The sequence below is a fragment of the Parasteatoda tepidariorum genome, chromosome 7 (assembly GCF_043381705.1).
Source record: "Parasteatoda tepidariorum isolate YZ-2023 chromosome 7, CAS_Ptep_4.0, whole genome shotgun sequence".
Classification (NCBI taxonomy): domain Eukaryota; kingdom Metazoa; phylum Arthropoda; class Arachnida; order Araneae; family Theridiidae; genus Parasteatoda; species Parasteatoda tepidariorum.
In genome coordinates, this window is record NC_092210.1 from 36315667 (window position 1) to 36339834 (window position 24168).

The window sequence follows — 24168 nt, forward strand, 5'->3', positions numbered from 1 at the left end:
GCAAATTTTTTATTGTAAAAATCATTGCACTTACCTGATTTATAATTCCCGGAGAATTCCAAAATGATAAGTTCCTTGTTTGAAAACTTTATTCTCAAATAATATATGCATAGTTTATCCCTTCATTACTTTTAGATAACATACTACACAGTAAAATTTTATAATTGATATGAATTTGAATATGTAGCTAAAAACAGAATAGCTGAATTCTAGTTGAAATTATTCCTTCAAAACAAAATAATAATTACCAAGAAAACGATACAAATTTATTAATAATCAGCACAAATGAATCTATTTCAAGTAGTTCGGATGATTCTTTATTGTTGTTTTACGAATAATAGATACAGAAATATATACTGTTCTATAAAGAAGAACAATATTCTATAACTACATATTATACAGTTCTGTGCATATTCTGAATTCTTATTTATTCATTGGAATGACGAAAGCAATGCTGATTTCACTTTAATTTGTAATGAATTGAAGACAGAAAAAATTATTTTACCGTAATACACACAATCTGTAACAGCAAGTGATCATGAAATTAGAAGTTATGTTGTTGGTAATAGAAAGGTAAGTTATCGAGAAATTGTTCTTCAAATGCTTGGCGTGTTCTGCTTCAATGTTTGGCATGTTCTGGTTAGTTTTTTCAAGAAGTTCTACCTTTTCCTTAGGGAAATTTTGCTTCTTATTTGCTGCTAATGAAATGGCGTCCGTCATTGCCAATGGCTTTGTGGGAACAAATGTCCGATATTTTCAGTCTTCCTCTAGATGGCGTACTCGAGCGTTGCGATCGCGAATCGTTTTGGTTTTAAAATCATTTTCATAATTTATATTTAAAATTTAGTAGATATTTTAATTTTCGTTGCTTAATGTACAAGAACAGTATATCTTCATTGGAGTTACTTAGTAACCGAAGTCATATACGAGCGTCGATACAAATATTTATCTAGATGTAATCATATAATGAGAAAATTTTCTGAAATCTTAGAGCTAATTTGAACCATATGATCGTGTAAGGCAATTTTTCTTAATCTCAATGCGTGGTATTGAGAGTAAACCTGAAATAAAACATGTTTCAACAAATCATTTTATCAATGCAGCAGAAAATTTGCTGAAACCTAAGAGGGAAGTTCTGCACTATGAGGAATTATGACTTATAATATGAACTAAAAAATGGTGCAACGCGCCATAGAAAATTTTATGAATTCTTATGGTTAATTTGAACCATATATCCATGTAATGTATCCTTATTACTGATAACTATGCAGTGTTATGATTTAATCTGAACTAAAACGTGGTACCACGTACCATCTTATCACGGTTTCAGAAAGTTTGCATGATAATATTGGTCATATCAACGATAAATTGACTTGATTTTTCTTAGAATACTGCACGGTTGTTTTCTTCTTCCTTTTAACAAGAAAGATTGTTCACAAAATACAAGCAGATATCATCCAAAAAAATATTTTTATTTCATCCTGTTCAAAAAGATGTTACCACAACACAGCCACCATCATGTCATAATCGATCACCAAATTGCCTCTGCTTCTCAATGGCGCATTAAGGAAGCACTTTATTTTATAAGATAAAGTTTGATTTCTCCAAATTTGAATAAATAAACATGATTTTTAATTTATACTGTAGGAAATATTCTATTACTAACTATTAATTTAATAAACATTGCTTTTGAAAATATCAGTATCAGAATAAAACTTTGCAAGATATATCAAATCAAGCTACTTGACTACCAATATTTTGGACAATGTTGTACACTGTAAAAAATTGCTGGACAAATTGCGGTAAAAAAGTATGTTATATATAACATAATTTTCACATTAATATTTTACTGTAAAACTCTAGAACCACTGTAATTATATATATTACGGTAAAAATTGCGGTAAATATTCTAAAGTTAAAATTGCGGTATGAAATTTTACGGCAAAAATGTTTTTCATAGAATTTGACACAGGGTACCAATCACCACAATTGTACTGGGTAAGAATGGAAAACTAAATATTTTTATATCACAAGACTAATATGAAATTACATGAAAATATAGCATAACGGCACATTTGCAAAAATGACTATAAAGTTTTAATTTTTGCTAGTTTTAATTTAAACAGTTTATTAAAAAATGCTAATAACTATTGTCAAAAATAATTCAGATAGACAACTTCAAAAATTTTCTTTTTGAAAATGTAACTAAACTGATTATTTTGTTCGTTAGATATTAAAAAAATTTATCTTCTTCTAATTTACGATGCAATTTCCAATTATTAGTCTGGAAGATAATTAAAATCTAGCGTGTGCTTGTTGTTTAAAGCTTTTCTTTTATATCCAAACTTCCTATTATGCATAATTACATAGCAATTTAAAAACGTATTAAAGTTTAGGTTGCAAGTTATTAGAATAAAAATAAAAAGGGAGACATAAAATTTCTCATATAATATTGAAAAGATAACTGCAGATTTCAGAAGCATTTTTTTTTCAAAAAATTTTGCTTGCAGTAAAAAACACATTTTTTTTAAAGAAGTAACAAATAATACAATTTCAATATTATCAGAATATAAACAAAAAATAAAAATTCAATTAGAAATTTCAATTTTGATTAACATAAAAAAGTATTTTAAGAGCAATTTCTAGTACAATTAAAATTAAAATTAAAAAAAAATTTGAAATTTTGAGAAATTAACATCTATTGATTACAAGACAAAGTGCTCCCACATCAACAAATCTTTGAGAGCAACATATAATATCAAGAGGGTCTATTAACCACAGTAAAATCAAGATAGTTCAAAACTTTTTTTTTTCTTTTTCAATGCCCAACATTAACGCTTAAGTATTCATTGGGTATTAGACGGGTACATGTGGGGACAACTCTTTCAGAGAGCTCCATATTATGTGTGCTAACATTACACCCACAGCAAGAAGGACATATAATACAGAAAGAAGAGCATAGATGTCTTTAACCGAGATTCTAACCCGGTACCTCTTTGCCAAGGTGTCAGCTCCATACACCATACACATGCGGTCGGCTACTTAAACTTTCCGAAAGGAGAGCTTTACTTTTTAACTATTTAAAAAATGTCTTATTGTATGCATTTGAAAAAAAATATCTTTAGATTTCTGAGTATGTATTGAATAAAGAATTTGAAATTAGAGAAGGATTGATACCGGATACTGCTTAACAGGTGATAAATAGTAAAACAAAAAAACAAAAAAAACATAGGCATTTTTACAGAAAATAATTTCTTTCAGTTTAAAAAATATATATATATATTTCCTTTCGCATGGTAGGAAATACCTTAGGTAATAAAATTTTATTTAACTACTTACACCTCACTGGATCTTCACAAATAGATTTTCAACAACAATCTAGTTCTACACAGAGAAAAAAATATGGTCAAAACTGCGAGGACATGGTAAAATTAACCTTGATTCTGGCTTCGTGGTTTTTTGGTTTCATCAAAAAGCACGGTAATTTTTACTTAAACACTTTCTTGATGATTTTGGTAAAAATAATAATGTTGTTTTATAATGTGGGTTAAAATTTGCAACGTATAGTAAAATATGGTTATTTTATTATGATATCTTAGGGCATGGCATAAGAAGCACTTATTTATTTAAATTTACTTTCAGTTTTTTATTAACTTACTAAATGTATGGTAATAAGAACTATAATTTCGAAAAATAGAATTTCTGGTAAGCTTTCGTCATATTAAAGGAAACCATTGCCATATGAAAATAGTTTCAATACCATATATTTTGGTTCCATTGATAGAATTATGTTTTTTTTCTAACCAGAAATGTATTAGTACTGTAATTTTATGAAGATTATTTTTCTCAGTGTAGAAATGATAAAAGAATATTGGTAAATGCGCACAGTACACAGATACAAGTTGGATCATAAAAGTATAGTATGTACGGTATTAGCTATAATCCATAACCAGAATTCAACAGTAGGTTTATATCGGATAACCTGATTAGCATATAAAACAGAAGATATGTAAATTTGAATTGAAAAAAAAAACTGAAGACATAGATCATAAATTGGTACCATTTCTCCTTAATGAAACTTACACTCATTACATGAAGGGGGAAAGTTGCATGAAGTAACATGAAGAGGAAAACCATTGCAAATTCCCGGATTTTTTTGACTATGTGGAGTATTTTATCTGAGCGCTAAGGCTGATTGAAACATTGGCGATTGTGGTGGAGGCGGGTTAAAAAAAACGGCATTAATTTTTACTTTTGGTTATAATTAAATAATAAGAACGAAAAATAGAATAAACTACTAAATATACCATCCATATAAATGCATAAGCCTGAAAATTTCCATGTATATTCCTGCAAATTTAATTCAGATCGACAGAGTTATTTAAAGAGTTTTTGAGTTCATTTGTTTTACTATTTACTTAATATTCCTTTATCACATAATTTTAGATAAATGTGTGTATCATTTTTAAAATAATCAAAGATTTAATAAGTTCATATTAACAATTTAACAAGTTTATTGTTAACAGTCATACTTAATTTAGTTTATTTCCCAACAGAAATCATATTTTAATTAGTTTTGTACAGTGCGCAAAATAAAAGGATCACGCTATATAACTTTTGATCTAATGATGGGATTTTAACGTTCTAGGACTTAATCCTGATGGCTCAAAGGGTTAACCCGAAATATGCTAATTTCTAACGATATTTCAAGTTACGAAATAAGGGACAAAAACGAACTTTTCTTTGCATAAACATTCCATTCTTCCGACGCATTCAAATGTCTAATCCTCAAAATATAGGGGGTAGCCGCCATCTGGAAAATATGGTCCCAATATTTGGTCAGGAGAGCGCTCCAAAGTTTGGACCCCCTAATTTTAATTTTACTCTTCGCGTATTTCTTTATATCTCGAGAAGTTTTTAAGTGAATTGAAAACTTTTCTCAGACAATTACAAAATTCGTTTATCAAAAGATAATTCCATGCAAAAAAAAATATTAAAAAATATTTATTATTTTATTTAATAATAGTTGGAAAATTTTTTAATTGTAAAGTAAAAAAAAATTTGCATCATTTTAAAGAATGTAATTTTACTGGCAAAATACAAAATTTGAGCAAACTCGGTTGAATAGTTTCTGAGAATTGGAATTTTTTGTACTTTGCCATGTACAATTACATTCTTTAAAATGATGTAGAAATTTTATACCTTACAATTCAAACTATTCTGGACTGTTATTGAATAAAATAGTAAAATAATATTTACAAAAAGTTATTTTTTGCCCGGAATTATTTTCGGATAAAAGAATTTTGTAATTGCGTAATTCTTTTATTTTTAATTGTTTTAAAAAGTTCTTGAGATAAAGGGAATACGGAAAAAGTAAAATTAACATTAATGGGTCCAAGCTTTGGAGTTCTCTCCTGACGCTGTTGGGACCATATTTGCCTGCCTGATTGCTGCTACCCCCTATATTTTAGGGGCAAAAATTCGAATCTGTTCGAAAAGAAGGTAAGGTAGTTGACCCAAAGGTAGGCATTGTTCTTTAGGTAGACCACCTCCCCAAAAAAGAATTAATATTAATTTTAATTGCTATATGGCTCAACAGCATTGTAAATAATCCATGTGCAAAGCAAGTCACTGACTTTGAATCGTTTAGTTCAATTACGCCGCCATTTTATGCAGACATTTTACTTTTTAGAAGAAATTTTCAGTTAAGGAGTTATTCTAATTATATATATTTTTAATATCAAAGAACATTGAATCATGAAATATTTTCTGAATTTTTTATTTCTTACTTTTCAAGCACATTTACTTTCATTTTAATAAATTTATAAGATTAACGATAGTTTTATATACTGAAAATGGCAATCTTATACGTGTTCCTAAGGTGGCCACCTTATGAATGAGCGCCGTATTTAGTCGGTGTTAGCGCAAGACCGCTTGAAAACCGGCCCAATATGCTTTAAACGGCAATCTGTTAATATTCAATTGCCCTGTATATGATTAATGCCCCTTAAAGTACATTTTGAATGCACTTAATATGCTTTGTACGTCGAAACAATTTTCTTCTGCCGGTAATATTATATTACAGGATACTAATATATAGGAGTGAAGCATACATATAGCAGTGGTGAAGCATACATATAGAGTGAAGCATACATGACTAATATATAGCAGTGGCGTTTAGCGAAACGGACTGCCGTTACGAAAGGGATAAGAATGAACATCGTTGTATGCTTTAAAATATATATTACAATGTTTATATAGTTTTATAGAATTCGAGATTATTTCCTTTAAATAATATGAAAAAAAAAGTTTTGCGTACAATAGAAATGACTTAATTTTAATATATAAACTTTTTGACTTTTAATAAATTTGAAGCAAACTGTCAATGTCGTTAGTATTGATTTATTTATGCACAAAAAATATTTACACTACAGCTGATACGCGTGTTTGTTATTAATTTGTTCCGTTTTTAAATTTACTTCGAAAGATGTTGATCATTATGAAAATAAATATAAGAACATATAAAGTTTTATGTAGTCGATAAAACCATTGCTAAAACCGGTTTTGTTTCTGAAAAAAAAAGAAAAGAATACACTGTTCTTTCGTACGAACGGAGTCCGAAAACAAAAGTAACCTGACTTCCTTTGCTATTGCTGCGAATGACAGGCTTATTTTTATAACTTCTTATTAAAATTTTTATATTTAAATTAAGTTTTTTTTCCTTTTTAAATTTTAAATTTACCTCAAAAGATGTTGATCAATATGAGAATAAATATAAGAACATATAAAGTTTTCTGTAGTCGATAAAACCATTGCTAAAACCGGTTTCGTTTCTGAAAAAAAAGAATATACTGTTCTCTCGTACGAACGGAGTCCGAAAACAAAAGTAACCTTCTTATTACAATTTTGATAATTAAATTAAGTTTTTTCTTCCCTTTTAAATTTTAAATTTACCTCAAAAGATGTTGATGAGAATAAATATAAGAACATATAAAGTTTTAAGTAGTCGCAAAAACCATTGCTAAAGCCGGTTTTGCTTCTGAAAGAAAAAAACAAAACAATATAGCGTTTTTTTTCTTCTTTTTTTTTACGAATTGTAATCTAAAAACCAAAAGTGACAGAACTTCCATATGGATAAGGAAAATATTATTTAAAATCCATAAATCTTTAGGGCGCCCAATTAATTATATCCAACCAATATTTTTAAACATGCTTTTTAAATAACATTTGCTTCTAAATGTTGGCTTTTTGCTGCACTTTGCTACAAAATAACGTTTAAATTTAAATAAAAGAAACTTTTCTTCTTCAAATCTTTAGATTAACATACACAAAAAAATTAAAATAGTTTAATATTATTTCTTTTAAAATAATATTTTAATTTGTTCCTTTTAGTTCCACACAATTTTTTTAAAACTTTTATTTTGTAACCGGTATTGAGCGGCCAATTCGATTCTGAGTTAACAACTATCAATATTCAACTCCGTAGTCCTGTAATTTTGAACACAACGTAGAAGACGAGGGAACTCCTGTTTTAAGCGTTGTAATAAACTAGTCCTCGGGGAAGACCTTTCGATGGAAGAAATCCACATATGCGTTACAAGGAGAAGAAAACCACGAAATCCCGCCACAATTAGCCCTATGGTCATCGGACTAACTGTGGTCACTGAAAACCAGGAGAAGAAATCGTATCAACCGGCAGCTACTGGGTCACATCATTGGGCCACCGTTGCCCTACGCATATCGTAAGCAAGTTTAGAGTTTCTTTATTTTATTTTGTATAACTAAAAAATTCTGTTTTCAAACAATGAAAGTATTTTTCCATGCATTTAAGTAAAAAGAATATTTCAATTACTTTTATTAAGATTTCTAACAACGATAGCTAGCTTATATAAAATATTTTAATAAACAATATGCAACATAAAAAAGTTTTCTAACGCTACAATATTCTCCTTTTCAAATGATAACAAAAGGATATATTTATGTTTCAGTTTTATTTTTTGTTTCTTTTCGCTTGATCTAGATTACCATCAGCTTCTCTCAGCTGAGAACAGAAACTCATCACCATCATACCATTCACAATTACATCCGCTTCGATAGACCCGTCTCCGATTTTGTCATACTGCCGTCATTATTATTAATGCAACCCTTTTCTTATTTTATTAATTCCAGCATTGTTAGCAGCATTTCTCTTCTTATTGCATCTTCGGTATTTTTGCGCCAAAAACAAATCATTCCACGCGAAATGAGCAATGAAATTCCCAATGAACCGTGACAAAATATTGAAAAACATCGAGATTCAGAAATGCCTTGGGTGTTATTATTTTGGGAGATTCGTCCCAATTTCATCGTTCAGTCATATGTAATTAGAAATAGAACTAAAATAATGTTTTTCGAGCATAAAATGCATTGTAATGATTTCTGTCCTGGAAGGTCAAACTTATGAATGAAAAGTAAATAAAAGACCTCACTACTTCTATGAAGTTAGCTTAAGTTGTTGAAGTTAACTATACAATTATGCAGTGCATATCTTACTATTGGATTCCAATGAGTTTCTGTTGGTATAAAATACCGCAGGGTATATATCTTATTGAAATTTTTCCCGAAAGAGATACTTTATAAGATTTAATAAACATAGAGTTGATAAATATTGAATTCACCAAAAGATCGGGTAATTTGACAAAGCTTTACTGTTACCGAATTATTACGGAAATGTGTCTTATCATGAAATTGAATGGTAACGGTAATAATATTCTTTTGGATTGATGTAGTTTAGTATCCATTGATGAATCTTTCAATGAGCTAAATTACAACATTATAAATATTTAACAAATCGCATGATCATTTGGACAACAGAGTAGAAATTTTTTGAGTGATATTTTAGTAATAAATTTGAATAAATTGTAAGGTTTAGTTAATTTGAATATATTAACATTTATAAAACAACTTTTTTACATAGCATTTTCATTGATGGGAACCAAAAAATTACTATAGTTTTTGACGGAAATTTCACTATAAAAATATATTAATTGATGTAAAGCAATTCACCTTTACAGAATTTAAATATGAAAGAATTATTACTTAAGTTTTCAAATTTTTTTAAAGCATTGATTTCGTGAAGTTTTCATTGAAGAATTCATTGAAGTTTTTATTTTTTTTGTAACAAATAAACGATAACATTAAAAAATACAAATTATTCTTTAAGACAATACACAATTATAGAAATATCATGTCATAAATTCTGGCAAATTTACTATAATTGTAAAAGATCAAGAACCAAAGCAATGCTGTAAATAAAATCATTTTTAATGATATCTGTATACATAAAAAAAGTGTTTGATTTATGTCTAATATTCAGTGATTTTATGTTTAGATAATTTATACTTTTATAAATACTTTTCGATCAAAACCAAAATTTAATTTATTTTCTTTTTCAATTAATTAAAATTTTAAAAATTTGTTTTAAAATTTGCTTACAAAAATATTATTATACATATATATATATAGCATATGTCATTTAATCCGATAAGTGAATTGATGTTAATTCTTGAAATATTTGAAGACATATTATATACTGAGAAAAAAAGGTATGGTACAATATGGTATAATTTACCGTGTAATGGTATAATTATATATTATATGATATACCGTGACACTAAAGAGCTCGGTAATTATTACTGAAGAGTTTTGATAATGATATTGGTAAAAATAACAATAAAATGTGTTTTATGTAATAGTTGATAAAACTTGATAAATGAGGTAAAATTTCGTAATTTTATCATCGTGGCATAAGAAACCTTTTAATTAGAGCATGGAATAAAAACCCTTTTATTCAGTAAAATATATTTTCGGTTATATATTTTTTACTAAATGTGCTGTAATAAGAATTATAATTTTAAAAACCGGAATTCCCTGCAAACGTTAGCCATATGGACGAAAAAATTACCAAATGAATTGTTTAAGTATCGTATATTACGGTTTTATTTATCAGAATTATTTTTTACTAGAAATGAAATTACCATACATTAAATGAATTTTACTACGTTTTTTTGGGCCGTGCAATGTGTCTTATCAGATTATTTCTTTTTAAAAATGCAGGATATACAGAATAAATCAAATGATAAACCTAAATATTTTTTTTTTGATCTAACAATCGGATTTTCATGTACTAAGAATCAATTATAATGTGAAAATGAATTTGTCATTTATATCAAGAATATATCATATGATCAAAGAAAATCAAATTAGATACAAATTGTTCTAATTATATCAAAAAAACAAAAATTAATAATTCAATCCCAATTAGATTATAATAAACACGTATGCTTACTCTGTAGGATCCTAAATTTTCAACAATGCAAGGAAGTTGTATATCTCGCCCAACTGGAATCGTAATGTTTGGAATAGCTTCTGAGAATTCTGGTTCAGCTTCATTACTCGTTCCTAAAATAAAAATAATATAACTATAGGCAATGCTAAAAGAAAAAAACTGGATTAAAATAATAACTTATTTTGATTGTTGTGCTCATTTCCCATAAAAATCTGTAATTTTTATACTTTATGTACGTTTGAGAAAGGAAATAGCAGAATGAAAAATCTGTACTCTAAATATTAAATTCGGAATCTGATGTACAAAATGCTAGGATATAATGTGGTAAAAATAAATTACTAGTTCATAAATGAATTTGAAACTGCAGAAATAAGTCATGGACAAATTTGAATAGTTTACTGCTTTGTAAAGGAAAGAAATGATAATGCATTCGTTGTTGTTTTATTGTTGTTTTGGGAAATAAAAAACTAACAAAATTTTAAAACTTATTGGTTGTATTTTGTCTAAAATTGGAGTAATTGGTTTCATACATTATATTCCAGTATGTTACATTTCTATAATTATATCTTCGTATTTCAGCTGTGCATCTAGTACGAATCGCTGAACTAGAATTTTTTGTTCATGAATAATAAACATATAGTTACTTCAAAAATTAAAAGATATTGAATTGAAAAGTCTCAAAATGTTTTTTTAATGCTCTACAAAAATTTGTTTTCATATATTTATTTCCCAGTTTTCTAAAGATAACTTTAAACATAACAGTTAATTTCGGCTATCACTGCAACATCATTCACAAGTTTATTTTTTTAATATGTATCAAAGTTTTGGTTTGTATTAAAGGTGTTAAGTTTTTATCAATAGAGATTAGCAGCAGTTAATAATTATTCTAATTATTACAATGTATTTTTCTGCAGTCTTTTAATCATGATTTTGATTGCATATGTTGACCAGATATCGTTTGTATTGAAACAAAATTTCTTTATTCAAAAAAAAAAAATAGCACTCTTTGATTACAAAACTTCTAATTCTGAATAAAAAAAGTAATTGCAGAAATAATTGATAAGAAAGTGTTCATAAGTATTACATCAAAATGTCATTGAATCAAAATACTTTTAGACCAACCGAACTCTGATTCAACTCATACTTCTAGATATCTAATATATAATCGTCTAGATTTTGTTAAACAAATAAATAACTTTAGATCCATGTATTTTTAGTTGCCTGATTACAACTAAAGTTATCAAAATTTTTTTTTCTTATTTAGTAGCTGAACCATATGGTTTTCTATCCAATGAAAATATATCGACAGCAATGAGAAACAATTTTAGACTATTATATTCTTAAGTTACTCTCGCTTCACCTTGTTTTGCATCAATTTCGCATTTTGCAATGAAAATCGAAAAGTATCTTTTAATTGTCTGATTACAACTAAAAGTATCTAAATCTTTTTTGCTTATTAAATAGCTAAATCATATGGTTTTCTATACAATGAAAATATATCGATAGCAAAGAGAAACGATTTTAGACTATTGTATTTTCAAATTACTTTCGCTGCACCTTGTTTTGCATCAGTTTCCCATTTTGTAATGTAAATCGAAAAGTATATTTTAATTGTCTGATTACAACTTAAGGTATCTAAATCTTTTTTGCTTACTCAGTAACTAAGCCATATGGTTTTCTATCCAATAAAAATAAAACGACAGCAATGAGAAGCGATTTTAGACTATTATATCTTTAAGTTACTTTCGCTTCACCTTGTTTTGCATCAGTTTCGTATTTTGCAATGTAAATCGAAAAGTATCTTTTAATTGTCTGATTACAACTAAAGGTATCTAAATCTTTTTTGCTTATTTAGTGGCTAAACCATATGGCTTTCTGTCTAATAAAAATATATCGACAGCAATGAGAAACGATTTTAGACTATTATATTTTTAGGTTACTTTCGCTTCACCTTGTTTTGCATCAGTTTCGCATTTTGCAACGTAAATCGAAAAGTATCTTTTAATTGTCTGATTACAACTAAAGGTATCTAAATCTTTTTTGCCTATTTAGTAGCTATAAAATATATGGTTTTCTATCCAATGAAAATATATCGACAGCAATGAGAAACGATATTAGACTATTATATTTTTAAGTAACTTTCGCTTCACCTTGTTTTGCATCAGTTTCACATTTTACAATGTAATTCGAAAAGTTTCGTTTAATTTACCTGAAAATTTTAAAGTTTATAGCAATGTACCCACATACTAATTCGTAAGTAAATAATAATCGTTGCTCAACAAGCTTAATTTATTTCCGGCACACAATAAGGTTAGAATATTGAAATTTTGAAAATTTATGCTCTGGACTCGGAGTGCCGGTACTTTTTACTACAATTTTATCTGGAATATTTAACAGTGCATTAACTGTTTACATTTATGAAAGGTATTTCACATTTTCAAATATTCTAACTATTTACTTAATAACGTTTCCAGTAACTCGATCACATTATCGAATATATTTTACTTAATTTATATATTACGTAACATTTTGGTTTCTCGCCCACCATACATAGTTCTTATATCCGTTTATTTATTTATGTTTAATTATCTCGTTAAAACATGTCATTCCTCCTTCGTTTTCAACGCTTTCTTTGCTGTTTTATTCAGCCTTTCGTATTTGGATCGGTGACGAAAGTTTTTTATAAGTAGAACTAAAACTTACTTTTTCATGCTTTATATTTCATTTTTATCCCTTTGCTTAAGATTTCTCCTTCTAATTACTGTGAAACTCTTTGATTAGTTATTTAACAAAAATTTTGTAATTGTCACTGCGCAAATTTTTAATTGTTTGAAAAAAAAGAATTTTGAGTCACAAAATTTTAATTTTCCTATACGAATTCTCTGAAATTTAATTTTTGAAGAAAATCATATTTTTTGTCTAACTACAATTTTCAATTACAAAACGAAACAATCCAGATGTGAATTATAATGAATTTTGAAATAGCTTCTTGTTTTGTAATATTCGAATTTGATATGACAGACATACATCTCCACTAATAAATAACTACGATTGGATATGTTACCCTATCTTAATAAAATTACATAATTACTTTATGATATCCTGAAATAGTTGATGAGGAATTTATGTTGGAATACTAAATCATTTTCAACAACAGTAAATAATCCGTAACTGAAATCAAATTTCTTAATGACTATCTGAACTTGATATAAATAGCATTATCGTATTTACCTAATTTAATGACGCTAATTAGCAATGATATCGTATTACACTAAATGAATCTATTGTTATATATTTAATTTTACATACACTATCAGCTTACTGAAATATTATTTCGTCAGTACTGAGAGTAATAAATAAATTTTGATATATTTTTAAGAAAAGATAACTGCACATTTCACAGAAAAGTTTTAATTTTATAATTCTTTTATTTAATTTAATTTCATTTGATAATAAAAAGGTATTATATTAGGTATTATATTTATATATATGTATATATATGTGTGTATTCCTGAGAATTTTTTTATAAAAAAATCCTACTTTTAAAATTCAATTGCTCAGGCACTTTTCAACTGAATTCGCACAAACTTTGCATTCCTCTATGTAAAACTACATTTTTATACCGTACAATAGTTACCAAGAAATTGTTTGACTAGTATTAAATAAATGATAAAAAATAATAAATATTTACTAAAAATAAATTTTTGCAGGGAATAATCTTCAGATAAATGAATTTTTAATTCTGTGCAAAAAATTTTTCAATTTGATTAAAAAGTTCTCGAGATATAGCGAAATACGTTAAAAACAAAATATAAATTAAGGGGTCTAAATTTCAGATCTCACTCCTGATAAAACTATTGGGACCATATTTCCCAGATTGCCACTAACCCCTATTATTTTGGGGCTCAAAAATTCAAATCTCTCGAAAAATAATGATTATTCAGAAAAAGTGTGTTTCTGTGCCTGATTACGTAATTTAAAATACCGTCTGCACTAATTAATTGGTATATCTGAGATCACGCCCTCGAGCCTTTGAGATTGAGTCCCAGAATGTGAGGAATTGGTCAAAAGTTATTCAGGGTTGTCCGTTTTCTATTTTGTGCACTGTACTTGCAGTATATTNTCGGATCGTCATTAAGAAAAAGATGTTAATTCATTATTTTATTTAAAAAAAAAAGGAATACTTAAAAATAGTCTGAAATTTGCTGTATCATATCATGAACAGTAACAATAAAGGAAAAATCACTATAAATATAATAAACATCGCCCTCAAAAAACATAAATTTGTAGAAACCGACATAATGGCCCATATGGAAGAGCTAGAATTGAAAACGTGCTTTTTTATTGAAATCTAACACCTTACAGATTGTCGCAAAGAGTGTTTTTGGGAAAAACGTGTCTATTTTAAGTCGGGTTACGCAGAGAAACGGAAAACATCAAGGATATATTTCGGAAAAATGCAGTTTTAGAAGAAAAAAATAACCCTTTTTTCCAGGCGAATGTGAAAGTAATATGCCAAATGCCGCTGCGAAAATAGCCTTAAGTCTCATTTATTTCAACCGGATATTATTATTTGGAAATCTACTTTTATGATTTTTAGGTAGATGGATCGTAACTACAAAAATAGCGAGTTTATATGCTTTGAAATATCAAATATTGTAAATATATTTCAAGGGATCGAAATATTAAAAAAAATAAAATCAATCTCTATACACAAAAATAAACTAAATTAAGTAATGCAATTAATAAAAATAGACTGCTTGCTTTACAGCAAGTTAAAATAAAGCGTTTATTTTATTGATTTATTTACATTAGGGCTAATATATATGATTTATCTTCCAAATAACATTGTTATCTAGTTAGAAATTTATTGCCTGAATTGCAGATTGAGCTTAAGTAGACTGTTCGAATGTTATAGCAATCTCTGGATAGCATCAGTATCAAATATTGCATACAAGTCTTTTTAAAAGGGGGATAAACATTCAGTTAATAATTATTACATAAATTTCTGTGAACGATGAACACTTTTTTTTGTAGTACATATATTTAATTTTGCTACTAATTAGTTTATGAACAAAAATATAAATTAAATATTTAATTATAAATTGCTGTTTGTAATAAATTTCTAATAATTTCTCCGGTCTCTGTTAAGTTTTTTATGAAAAAAAAGAAAAAAAAATACAGCTGTCAGTAATAATCAATAAAAATTAAGTATAATTTATGTTATAATACTGAAGACTTCAGGTGTTTACTGCTGTTATCAACTAAAATTAATATATTATGTAATAAATAAAATGGATTTTTAAAAATTCTAAAAAGTAAATAATTTATACAAATTCGTTAAAAACTCTTAATTCATTTAAAAAAAACATCTGATACACACTAGTTATATTCATTATTTTAAAAGAGTAATGTTATTATAATTAATGAAGCGTAAACATAATTATAATATGTATACAAATAACCATTGGAAAAAGTACGATTACAAATGTAAACACATTTTTAATCCCTTTCAGATATATATTTCCTATTTAAGTTGACTTTAGCAATTACATATACTATCTAAGACATAATAATAAAAAATATATAAATACATTCCAAAAATACTCATTTTAAAATCAAATTGTTTAAGAAGATTGCTTTTTGTTGAAATAAATATTTTTTACGCTTCTTGATCAATTTAAATTAGAAAGTCCTTGAATTTTCTCTTTAATCGTTAACAAATCAAGACACAACCTATAATCTGTAGTAATTTGAATTTAATTTGTATTTTATTTGCATCATTTGAACTTAATTTGTACAATTCATATTTCTTTCAAAAAATATCTCAAAAAAGGATATTTTATTTTAACTAAAAAAAAATGAACATTAAATATTTCATTTTTCAAAATCTGATTGTAATGATGTTATCGATTTAGCAAAAATCAAACAAATTTCAATGAAAAATGACAATTATATTTAGAATGTTTGAAGCTTATAAACTTTTGAAGAATGAGGCAAACAAAATTGCCTCAAAAGTTCTAAAACGTAAATTTCATATAAAATATAATGATACTAATTAATGATAGATAAGCTATTACACGTATATTTTTTTTAGTTTGCTTAATGAAATGCCCATTTGTAATTAAATGATTTTTCGTACAAGAAAAGCTTTTTATAATTGCCATTTCAAATTTTAGTCTTAGTCGGGTCTTGATCTTTCCTTACCTGACTTCTTCCAAACAAGAGAAGAAAAGACTTGAATAATAATGTGGGTAAAAGCCAGGATAAAAATAAATATAAAAATTCCAAAGTTCTCGAGAATGGTGATTGAGACTAAGATGTCTTCTAAGGGGGCGATTTTCCCTTTCTTCTCTGTTTTTTCCCCTCCCTATTACTTATTCAAGAACTTCCAAGAATAAGGAATAAGGGAAAAAAATCAGACTGATGGGGAGAGTGAGAATTTTAAAAGAACTCTAAATGGAAAAGAATAGGGAGAAAATCCCGAAGCTATGATAGAAGACAAGGACAGCAATAAAGTGAAGCAGACTTTACTTCTGAGACTAAGCCTCCCCCTTCATTTAAATATTTATTTAAAAGTGTAGTATTATTAAGGTGAACTTGTCGTTTTTTTTCAAATATAAAGTGGTAGGATGGACAAAAATATGCATTATTACTGTATGTTTTTTCTTTCATAAATGCAATATTAACTTGTTTTTAGAATATATCTTTTTCCTTCTGAAAACATATTGAGAATACTTTATTTTTAGCTTTTGTTTTATTGGAGAATATTTATTAAAATTAATGATGCAGTTCAACTAAAGTATTGCAATTAGTAAACTGAAGCAGAATAAATGACAGCAAAAAGTACTTTATTATACAAAGCTTTGCAATTTTGAAAACATAATTTAGCTTATTTGCCCATTCAACTTAGATCTAAAAGTTGGGGAAGAAATAATAATTTTGATATTCTTTGCATAGTTTATTTATATTTATAATATAAATATATTTGGGATTCTATTATATTTTTAAAAATTACTTTTTAATGATTTCATCTTGTGTGAGTGAATTTTTATTTGTTTTAACCGTTTTTTGTGGAAATATAGATTTTATTAAAGATTTATTACTTTCGAATTTAGTTATAGATTTATTATAATTATTTTATTCATAAATTTATTATTTTTTCTAAAGAAACGTTCAAGTACTATACTGCCCGTGCTATATAAAAATCAACGTAAGAGACAAAAAATACGAAATTGAGATTTTTATATATCTGACATTTTTATAGGGTAAGCTACTTATTCAAAACTGAATTTCGTCTTATCAGTTTTTTGAAATTCTATTTTAGTGTTCATAGCCTTAGAAATAGAAGGGAAATAGTTGTCAAGACACTTTTATCGAAGCATACAATATACACGGCAGTATACAATGTTTGATTTATTATTACCAATTCAAATATTGCCTGATATTATTTATAACATATTTATAGCCATAGAATATAGAATGGGACAGAATATCTCACAGAAAAAGCAAAACTTTTTTAATCAGAAAATAAAGGTTTAGTTACTTTGAGTCTCATACAGTATTAATATAATATTATACAGTTATAGAATATAGGACAGGAATAGTCCGATAAAACGACATTTATTCTCAGGCAATACTGTTGGGTTGGATACATTGATTCCTATGCAGTATTTATATAATACTTACAGTTATATATAGAAGGACTCAGAATATTCCGATTATAAAACGAAATGTTTTCTCAGATAATACTAATGAAATAATTACTTTGAGTCATATACAGGGCACTAAAAAAATACTCCCTTAATAACAAATTTTGAGTAAATAATCGGATCGTCATTAAGAAAAAGATGCAAGCTTAATAAATTACAGGGCCCACCTAATATATACCGAACAATTAGTGCAGAAAATCAATAATGATGAAACATTGAATGTTTGACTGTACTTTACTGTCAATGCATTTTAAAAAATATTACTTTAAATCACAAATTACAAAATTTGAATAAAATCGTTGATTATTTCTCCAGAAATCAAATTTAAAATGTACGACATTTTCTAAAAAAATTAATAACTCATACTATTCGACCAATTGGGCTAAAAAATTTTATATTACAATTTAAATTTATTTTCCTTAAAATGATGCAAAAACTTTTGACACTTACTTAAAAAAACTACAAAATTTTTTCAATTATTATTAAATATAATGTTAAAAATCACTTAATAATTAAAAATAATAAATCGTTGCTTATAAATGTCTTTGAAAAAATAAAACAAATGCATTTAAATTTTTTCGATGCACTTCAAAAGTTATCGTTATATGGCGAAATGCGCAAAAAGAATAACTAATGGTAAGGTGGACAAGCTTTCAACCTCTCTCCTGACCAAATTATCTTCCATATTTTCATTTCCATATTTTCCAGATTGTGGCTATGCCGCAGATTGTGAAAGTCAAAACTTAGAATTTTCAAAAAAAAACTTGTTTATTCAAAGCCTGCATACACGATTCACGCACACACTAATATATTAGCATGTACATAGTCAGTCTTCCGCGCCATTAAAATTGAGTCCTCATACGTTACAATACAATCATTTAATAAAAAATAATTCAAGGTGTTCCGTTCTTATTTATTTATTTACTAAATGCACACATTTACTAATGCGTACTACCAATCAACTTAACTTCTTTTTCCAACTACGTCCATTTACAAGAAATTCTAAAACTCGAATTAAAAAAAAAGGAAAAAAAAAAAGAAAACCTTTCTATTTGTGATTGAGTCCTAATATACGCTAAAATACAATCATTGAATCAAAAATTAATCAAAGTGTTCTGTTTTTATTTGATTATTTACTTAAGGCGCACTGTACACTACCAGTCAGCTTCACGACGTCACGCTTTTTAGACGACGTCCATTTATGAAAAGTTCAAAAATTCGCACCAAAAAAAATAACTTTTTATTCATGCTTCTCTTCTTAACCCTTAATTCTTTTACAGAAATATCTGGATTAGGCTTGTTACAAATGATATTTTGCAACACAAAAAAAAAATTTAAATAATTAATATTTGTATCCGTAAACGTTTAAAGATAAAAATTGTTAGATTCAACATTGTTATTTCATTTAAAGAACAATTAATGAGTAATTTAATGCATTTTATAAATTTTAACAGATTTTACGTTAAAATTTTAAAGACAATAAAGATGCGATTTTTTAAAAATATTCAATCATCTCACATTGTTTTATTATTTCATCTAATACAATACTATCATACATTTAACCTAAAACATAAAAATAAAATACGAAAACAATTGTAAACTATGCAGTAACTTATAATATCTGAAATAGAATTTCATCAGCATTATATCAGCAGCACATAATATCGGAAACATATAATCATGATAACTGATTATGGTAAATAATAAATTTATCATAATTGTTTCAGATGTTATGATTGAAAGTTATGTTCATAAAATATTTATAAGTTTCACTTATAAAACGATCGTAAAATACAGAAATATTAGCTTAAAAACTATTTTTCGTCAGATTCTAGTGCCAATACAAAAGATAGAGTTAATAGTTTAATCTTTTCGAACCTTACAGGGTATATATGTCCTAAGTTATCTGTTGAGCTAAATCAGTCCGATTTTAAGATTAGGTTTGCAAATTACAGTATTTTAAACAATCCTCCTTCTATTTGAATGGTGGAAATACTCGTAAAAACTAAGCTTTGAAGGAATCACATGGTTTCGAACATTTATCTATCTTTTCGTAATGGAAATAGCTGAAATATAACTTGAAAAAAGTCAGTTTCATATAATATTATTTTAATCGTTTTGCGTTGTTTAAAACCAAACTTTGAATAATTTTGAAAGTTTATCATATGAAAACAATAAAAAACTTTTTTTTATGGCTTGGGATGTATATGTACCTGTAGTTTAATGAAACATTAGTCACTCAAAAAGTCTAATGGGATATCGATGCACCAAAGCCTAACTGCAAGAAGGTAGCTCAAATAATAATAAAAAACAACTTATTTTTAATATTGTAATGATAAAAAAAAAACAATTAACTGCCAAAAGAAAAACTTACGCTATGAAAAGGAAATCAGGAAAGGAATTTACTCAAAAGATGTTAATTTTTGAGTAAGGAAAAATTTTAAATGCATTTTAAAATTCCTTTTTATATTTAAACATTTATAAATCATAAAAAAAACTCAAAACCATCAAATTTGTATATGGAATAAAAATAAAATAGCAAAGACGTAAAGGAAGAAAAATACAAAGAAATCTTTTGAAGATATTAAACTGAAGCATAAACTTACATTTTAAGAAAAGAATTTTTCCTTACAAATTTGTATAGATTCTTTAAAAATGTTTTAACAGAAAAGAATGTATAGAAATTCTTTTTTAAATCCTTACAAAATCTTTTAAATTTCAGTATATTAATGTTTTTAAAATTAAAATTTATTAATTTTAAATTTATTTATTTTTATATTTTATTTATTTTTTATTAAAAAAGGAATAAAAATCCGACTTATGCAGATGGGCCAAATATTGAATTTTTGATTTCTTACAATATTAGCAGCTACTACAATTATAAACGCACTGAAATTTAAAAAAAAACATAATAATTCAATATATAAATAATACACGGCACGAATCCTGGAAATATTTAAAAATCCCATACAGATAATGTCACTAACAATGTCAAAATCTCATAAAGATAATGTCACTAACAATGTCAAAATCTGTGGTTACTGTTGTGACTACGTCTTTTTATGTACATATCGCAAACTTCAAAATAAATTCGTAAAATATTACACACTAGTTTTTTCTCACCAAAATGTCATGTTTCTGATTACGCGACTTTGAGGAAAATTTCTCAGCAAATCTGTTTTTTTCCTACAAATTAAAATGTTAAACCTAAAATTATAAATAAACCAAATTTAATGAAAGCGGTTTCTAATGAATAAAATTAAGAAATTGTAATTTTAGTGTAACAGAAGAACTAAACAAAACTACGGGGTCAAGCACTTTAAATGCACCATGAACACACTATTGCTCCGGTTCTATAAGCAAGAACCTTCTTTAATGGCGAAACACAAAATGAGAGGAAAAACTAACAAGGCATACCACATGTTATTTGTTTATGTATAAAAATATGTAAAATCAGTTGCAAGATTTGATTTATTAGGAAACAGTGAATAGCATTTCGTTAATTTGTTGTTAATATTTTGTAGGTTTACCGTATAAGTTATATGTCACTACTAAAAAAGCTTTTGATAAATTGATAAACATGTGACATACATAATTTGTGTTTCAATAAATTAAAATTCCTGACTAAATGCCATGTGTCAAACTTAATCCTTGACATTTCTTCTACACAACTTTAACCCCTTTTGGGATGCCCAGAATATCTTTCGATTATGTTCTTTTTATTATTTCAAGTATGTCTGAACATTTTTATAAGACAGCGACTTAAAAACTCCACACAAAGCTATAAACAAAAACAAAAAAAAACAGAGAAAAATTAACAAAAAATAACATGGCTGGAAAAACGATTTACTCCGTCGAGTGATATCCCTCCGCCAGATTAATGGGAAAACAGAGGAACCGGGCGCGTGAGAAATGAGTTCGAGCTTTTATTACTTCAGTAATAGGAGCGGCACAGTGGAATAATGTTTGTTTTAGAGCCGTGCTACAAAAGTGAATGTAGGAAGAAAACGCGTTAAATCTTTAATGGGAAAAGCCGGACGTGCAGTAACATATTCATTACACAAGTGTTATGCACGGTGGATGTATCGGTTTTCGAAAGTGAGAGAATGTAGAAGCGAAGGAGTTCAAATTTTATCTCTAGAATCCACTATTCGATTTCATCTTTACTTGTGATTTATTCTTCCAGACAATTTTCTTTTGTCTTCTTGATAAATTAATTGATTGTTACATTTAACTTATTTACACTTCTCGCATTGAAGTGGCTTTCTAGCTAAGATTGTTTCAGCTTTAAAAACTCTATTATGACTTTTACGTTTATGGTTTATTTAAAGTAATTTTGGAACCTGAGATTAAGATATACTTTGTTTATAGAGAAAAAAAGAAGATACAGTTTATGAAATAAAATTTACAATTTTCGATTTTTTGAGTTAAATTCAGAGAGAAAATGCGTCTTAAATTTATTATGATTTATGACATACACTCAGCAGTAAATTAATGTGAATGTAGCAGATAAATGCGTTAAATATTTGATCGAGACTACCGGACGTTTAAAATGTTTATGACACAGTGGGATTTTTGTTATTCAAATGTGAGGAATTGTGGAAGCGAAAAAGTTCAAATTATATCACCAGAATCCACTATTTGATTTCAAATTTTCTTTTGACTTATTCTTCCTCTGAATTTTCTTTATGAATAATTTATTTCAATTTTCCATATCATTTACTTTGTTGCAGTCAAGCTGTTTTATAATAATAGCTTATGAGATTTTAAAAAAAAAGGAACCTTTTCTTACTAAGTTTGCTTTCTAATATTTTTTTGAGGCAGTTTTAATCTATGTTATATACATCAGGGTGCGTAGCCGAATCTTTCAACAAAAAATAAGCACCTTTTAAGTACTTTTTAAGCACTAAAATATTTTAAAGCCCTATATACATTAACAAAATGCAAAATTATTTTCAGAGACTTTACATAATCAAGACAAAATAATTAGTTTTGACAAAGAACTCTTTTCTTGATTATATTGGCCACCATAAAAAGATAGAGAGATTTTTCGGTTCGATTTCAGAGAGTGGAAAGTGAAGCCTGAAATTGAGAATATCTTGCAAAATGCAGCTGAGTTACACATGCGAGTGCTAGAATCATTCCCACTGAATCCATCTGAGTATACGCACATGTTGACCGGCAAGTATTTCATCAAACATGTACAATGATTTTCACTTTCGTTCGCTACCGACCGACGGTAAGCCGAAATGCATTGTGTTCGAATGAATTATGAAAACGTTGAATAGAACTATGTAAAAACCAGGCTTTTGCATAATACGTGCCGAAAATAGACATGGGAAGGAAAAAATCTCATTTTCGAAAAGGGAAAATTGAGCACTTTTTAAAAACACCCGATAAAAAAGCCCCTTTAAGTGCTTTTAAAAGTCGAAAATAAGCACCTTTAAAAACACTACGCACCATGACACATACATACATATTCCTCTTCATCCGAGCATAGGGCTTTTCTCATAGCTTTTCATCTCACTCTATTTGTGACCAGATATTTTGCCTCTTTTCATGTTTTTCCTATTGTTTTTAATTCGTTTACAATTGTCCTGCGGCTAGTATTTTTTTAGGTCTTCCTCTTTTTCAATTGAATTAGCCATATTATATAACTAAGTAATAAACAATAAATCCGTCCTTACATCGATTAAAAATTTATGCGTAAGGTAATAAATTGCATAATAAAAGAGAAGAAAAAGAAACGCAAAATATTGAAAGAAGCACATGAACTAGAAATGACTACAGAAGGGAAACTTGTTAGGAAAGTGTCATGAGGAGGAACTCAGCAATATTATTTTGTGCGTTGGGAAAAAGCGAGGTTAAAAATTCCCAGTAATCGTGCATTTAAAAACAAAGCAATAAAGTTATTAAAATATGCTCCACTATTTCGTTGCACAAAATTGTTCATTTAAAGATTCTCGTTCCTTTCTTTCAAATTTTTCAGATTTACGCAAAAGAAAGAGTTTCACTTTAAATTGGGGATAAAAATTGAAGTTTATAGCAAACCATTTAGAAATTTTCCAGATCCAAATGAAATTGCAGATCTTTAAAAAAAAAAATAGCTTAGCTTATTTTTACTTTACA

General features: G+C 27.3%; 1 protein-coding gene across 2 annotated transcripts in view; it reads right to left on the reverse strand.

Moving 5' to 3' along the window:
- The window catches only part of LOC107453725 (lachesin), a 257834-nt gene that overhangs the window by 84241 nt on the left and 149425 nt on the right, over window positions 1-24168 (reverse strand). For both annotated transcript variants that reach the window (XM_071183280.1, XM_043042726.2), the window contains exon 4: window positions 10328-10440. In XM_071183280.1, coding sequence (XP_071039381.1) covers window positions 10328-10440 — 113 coding nt within the window. The remainder of the gene's footprint in view (window positions 1-10327; window positions 10441-24168) is intronic.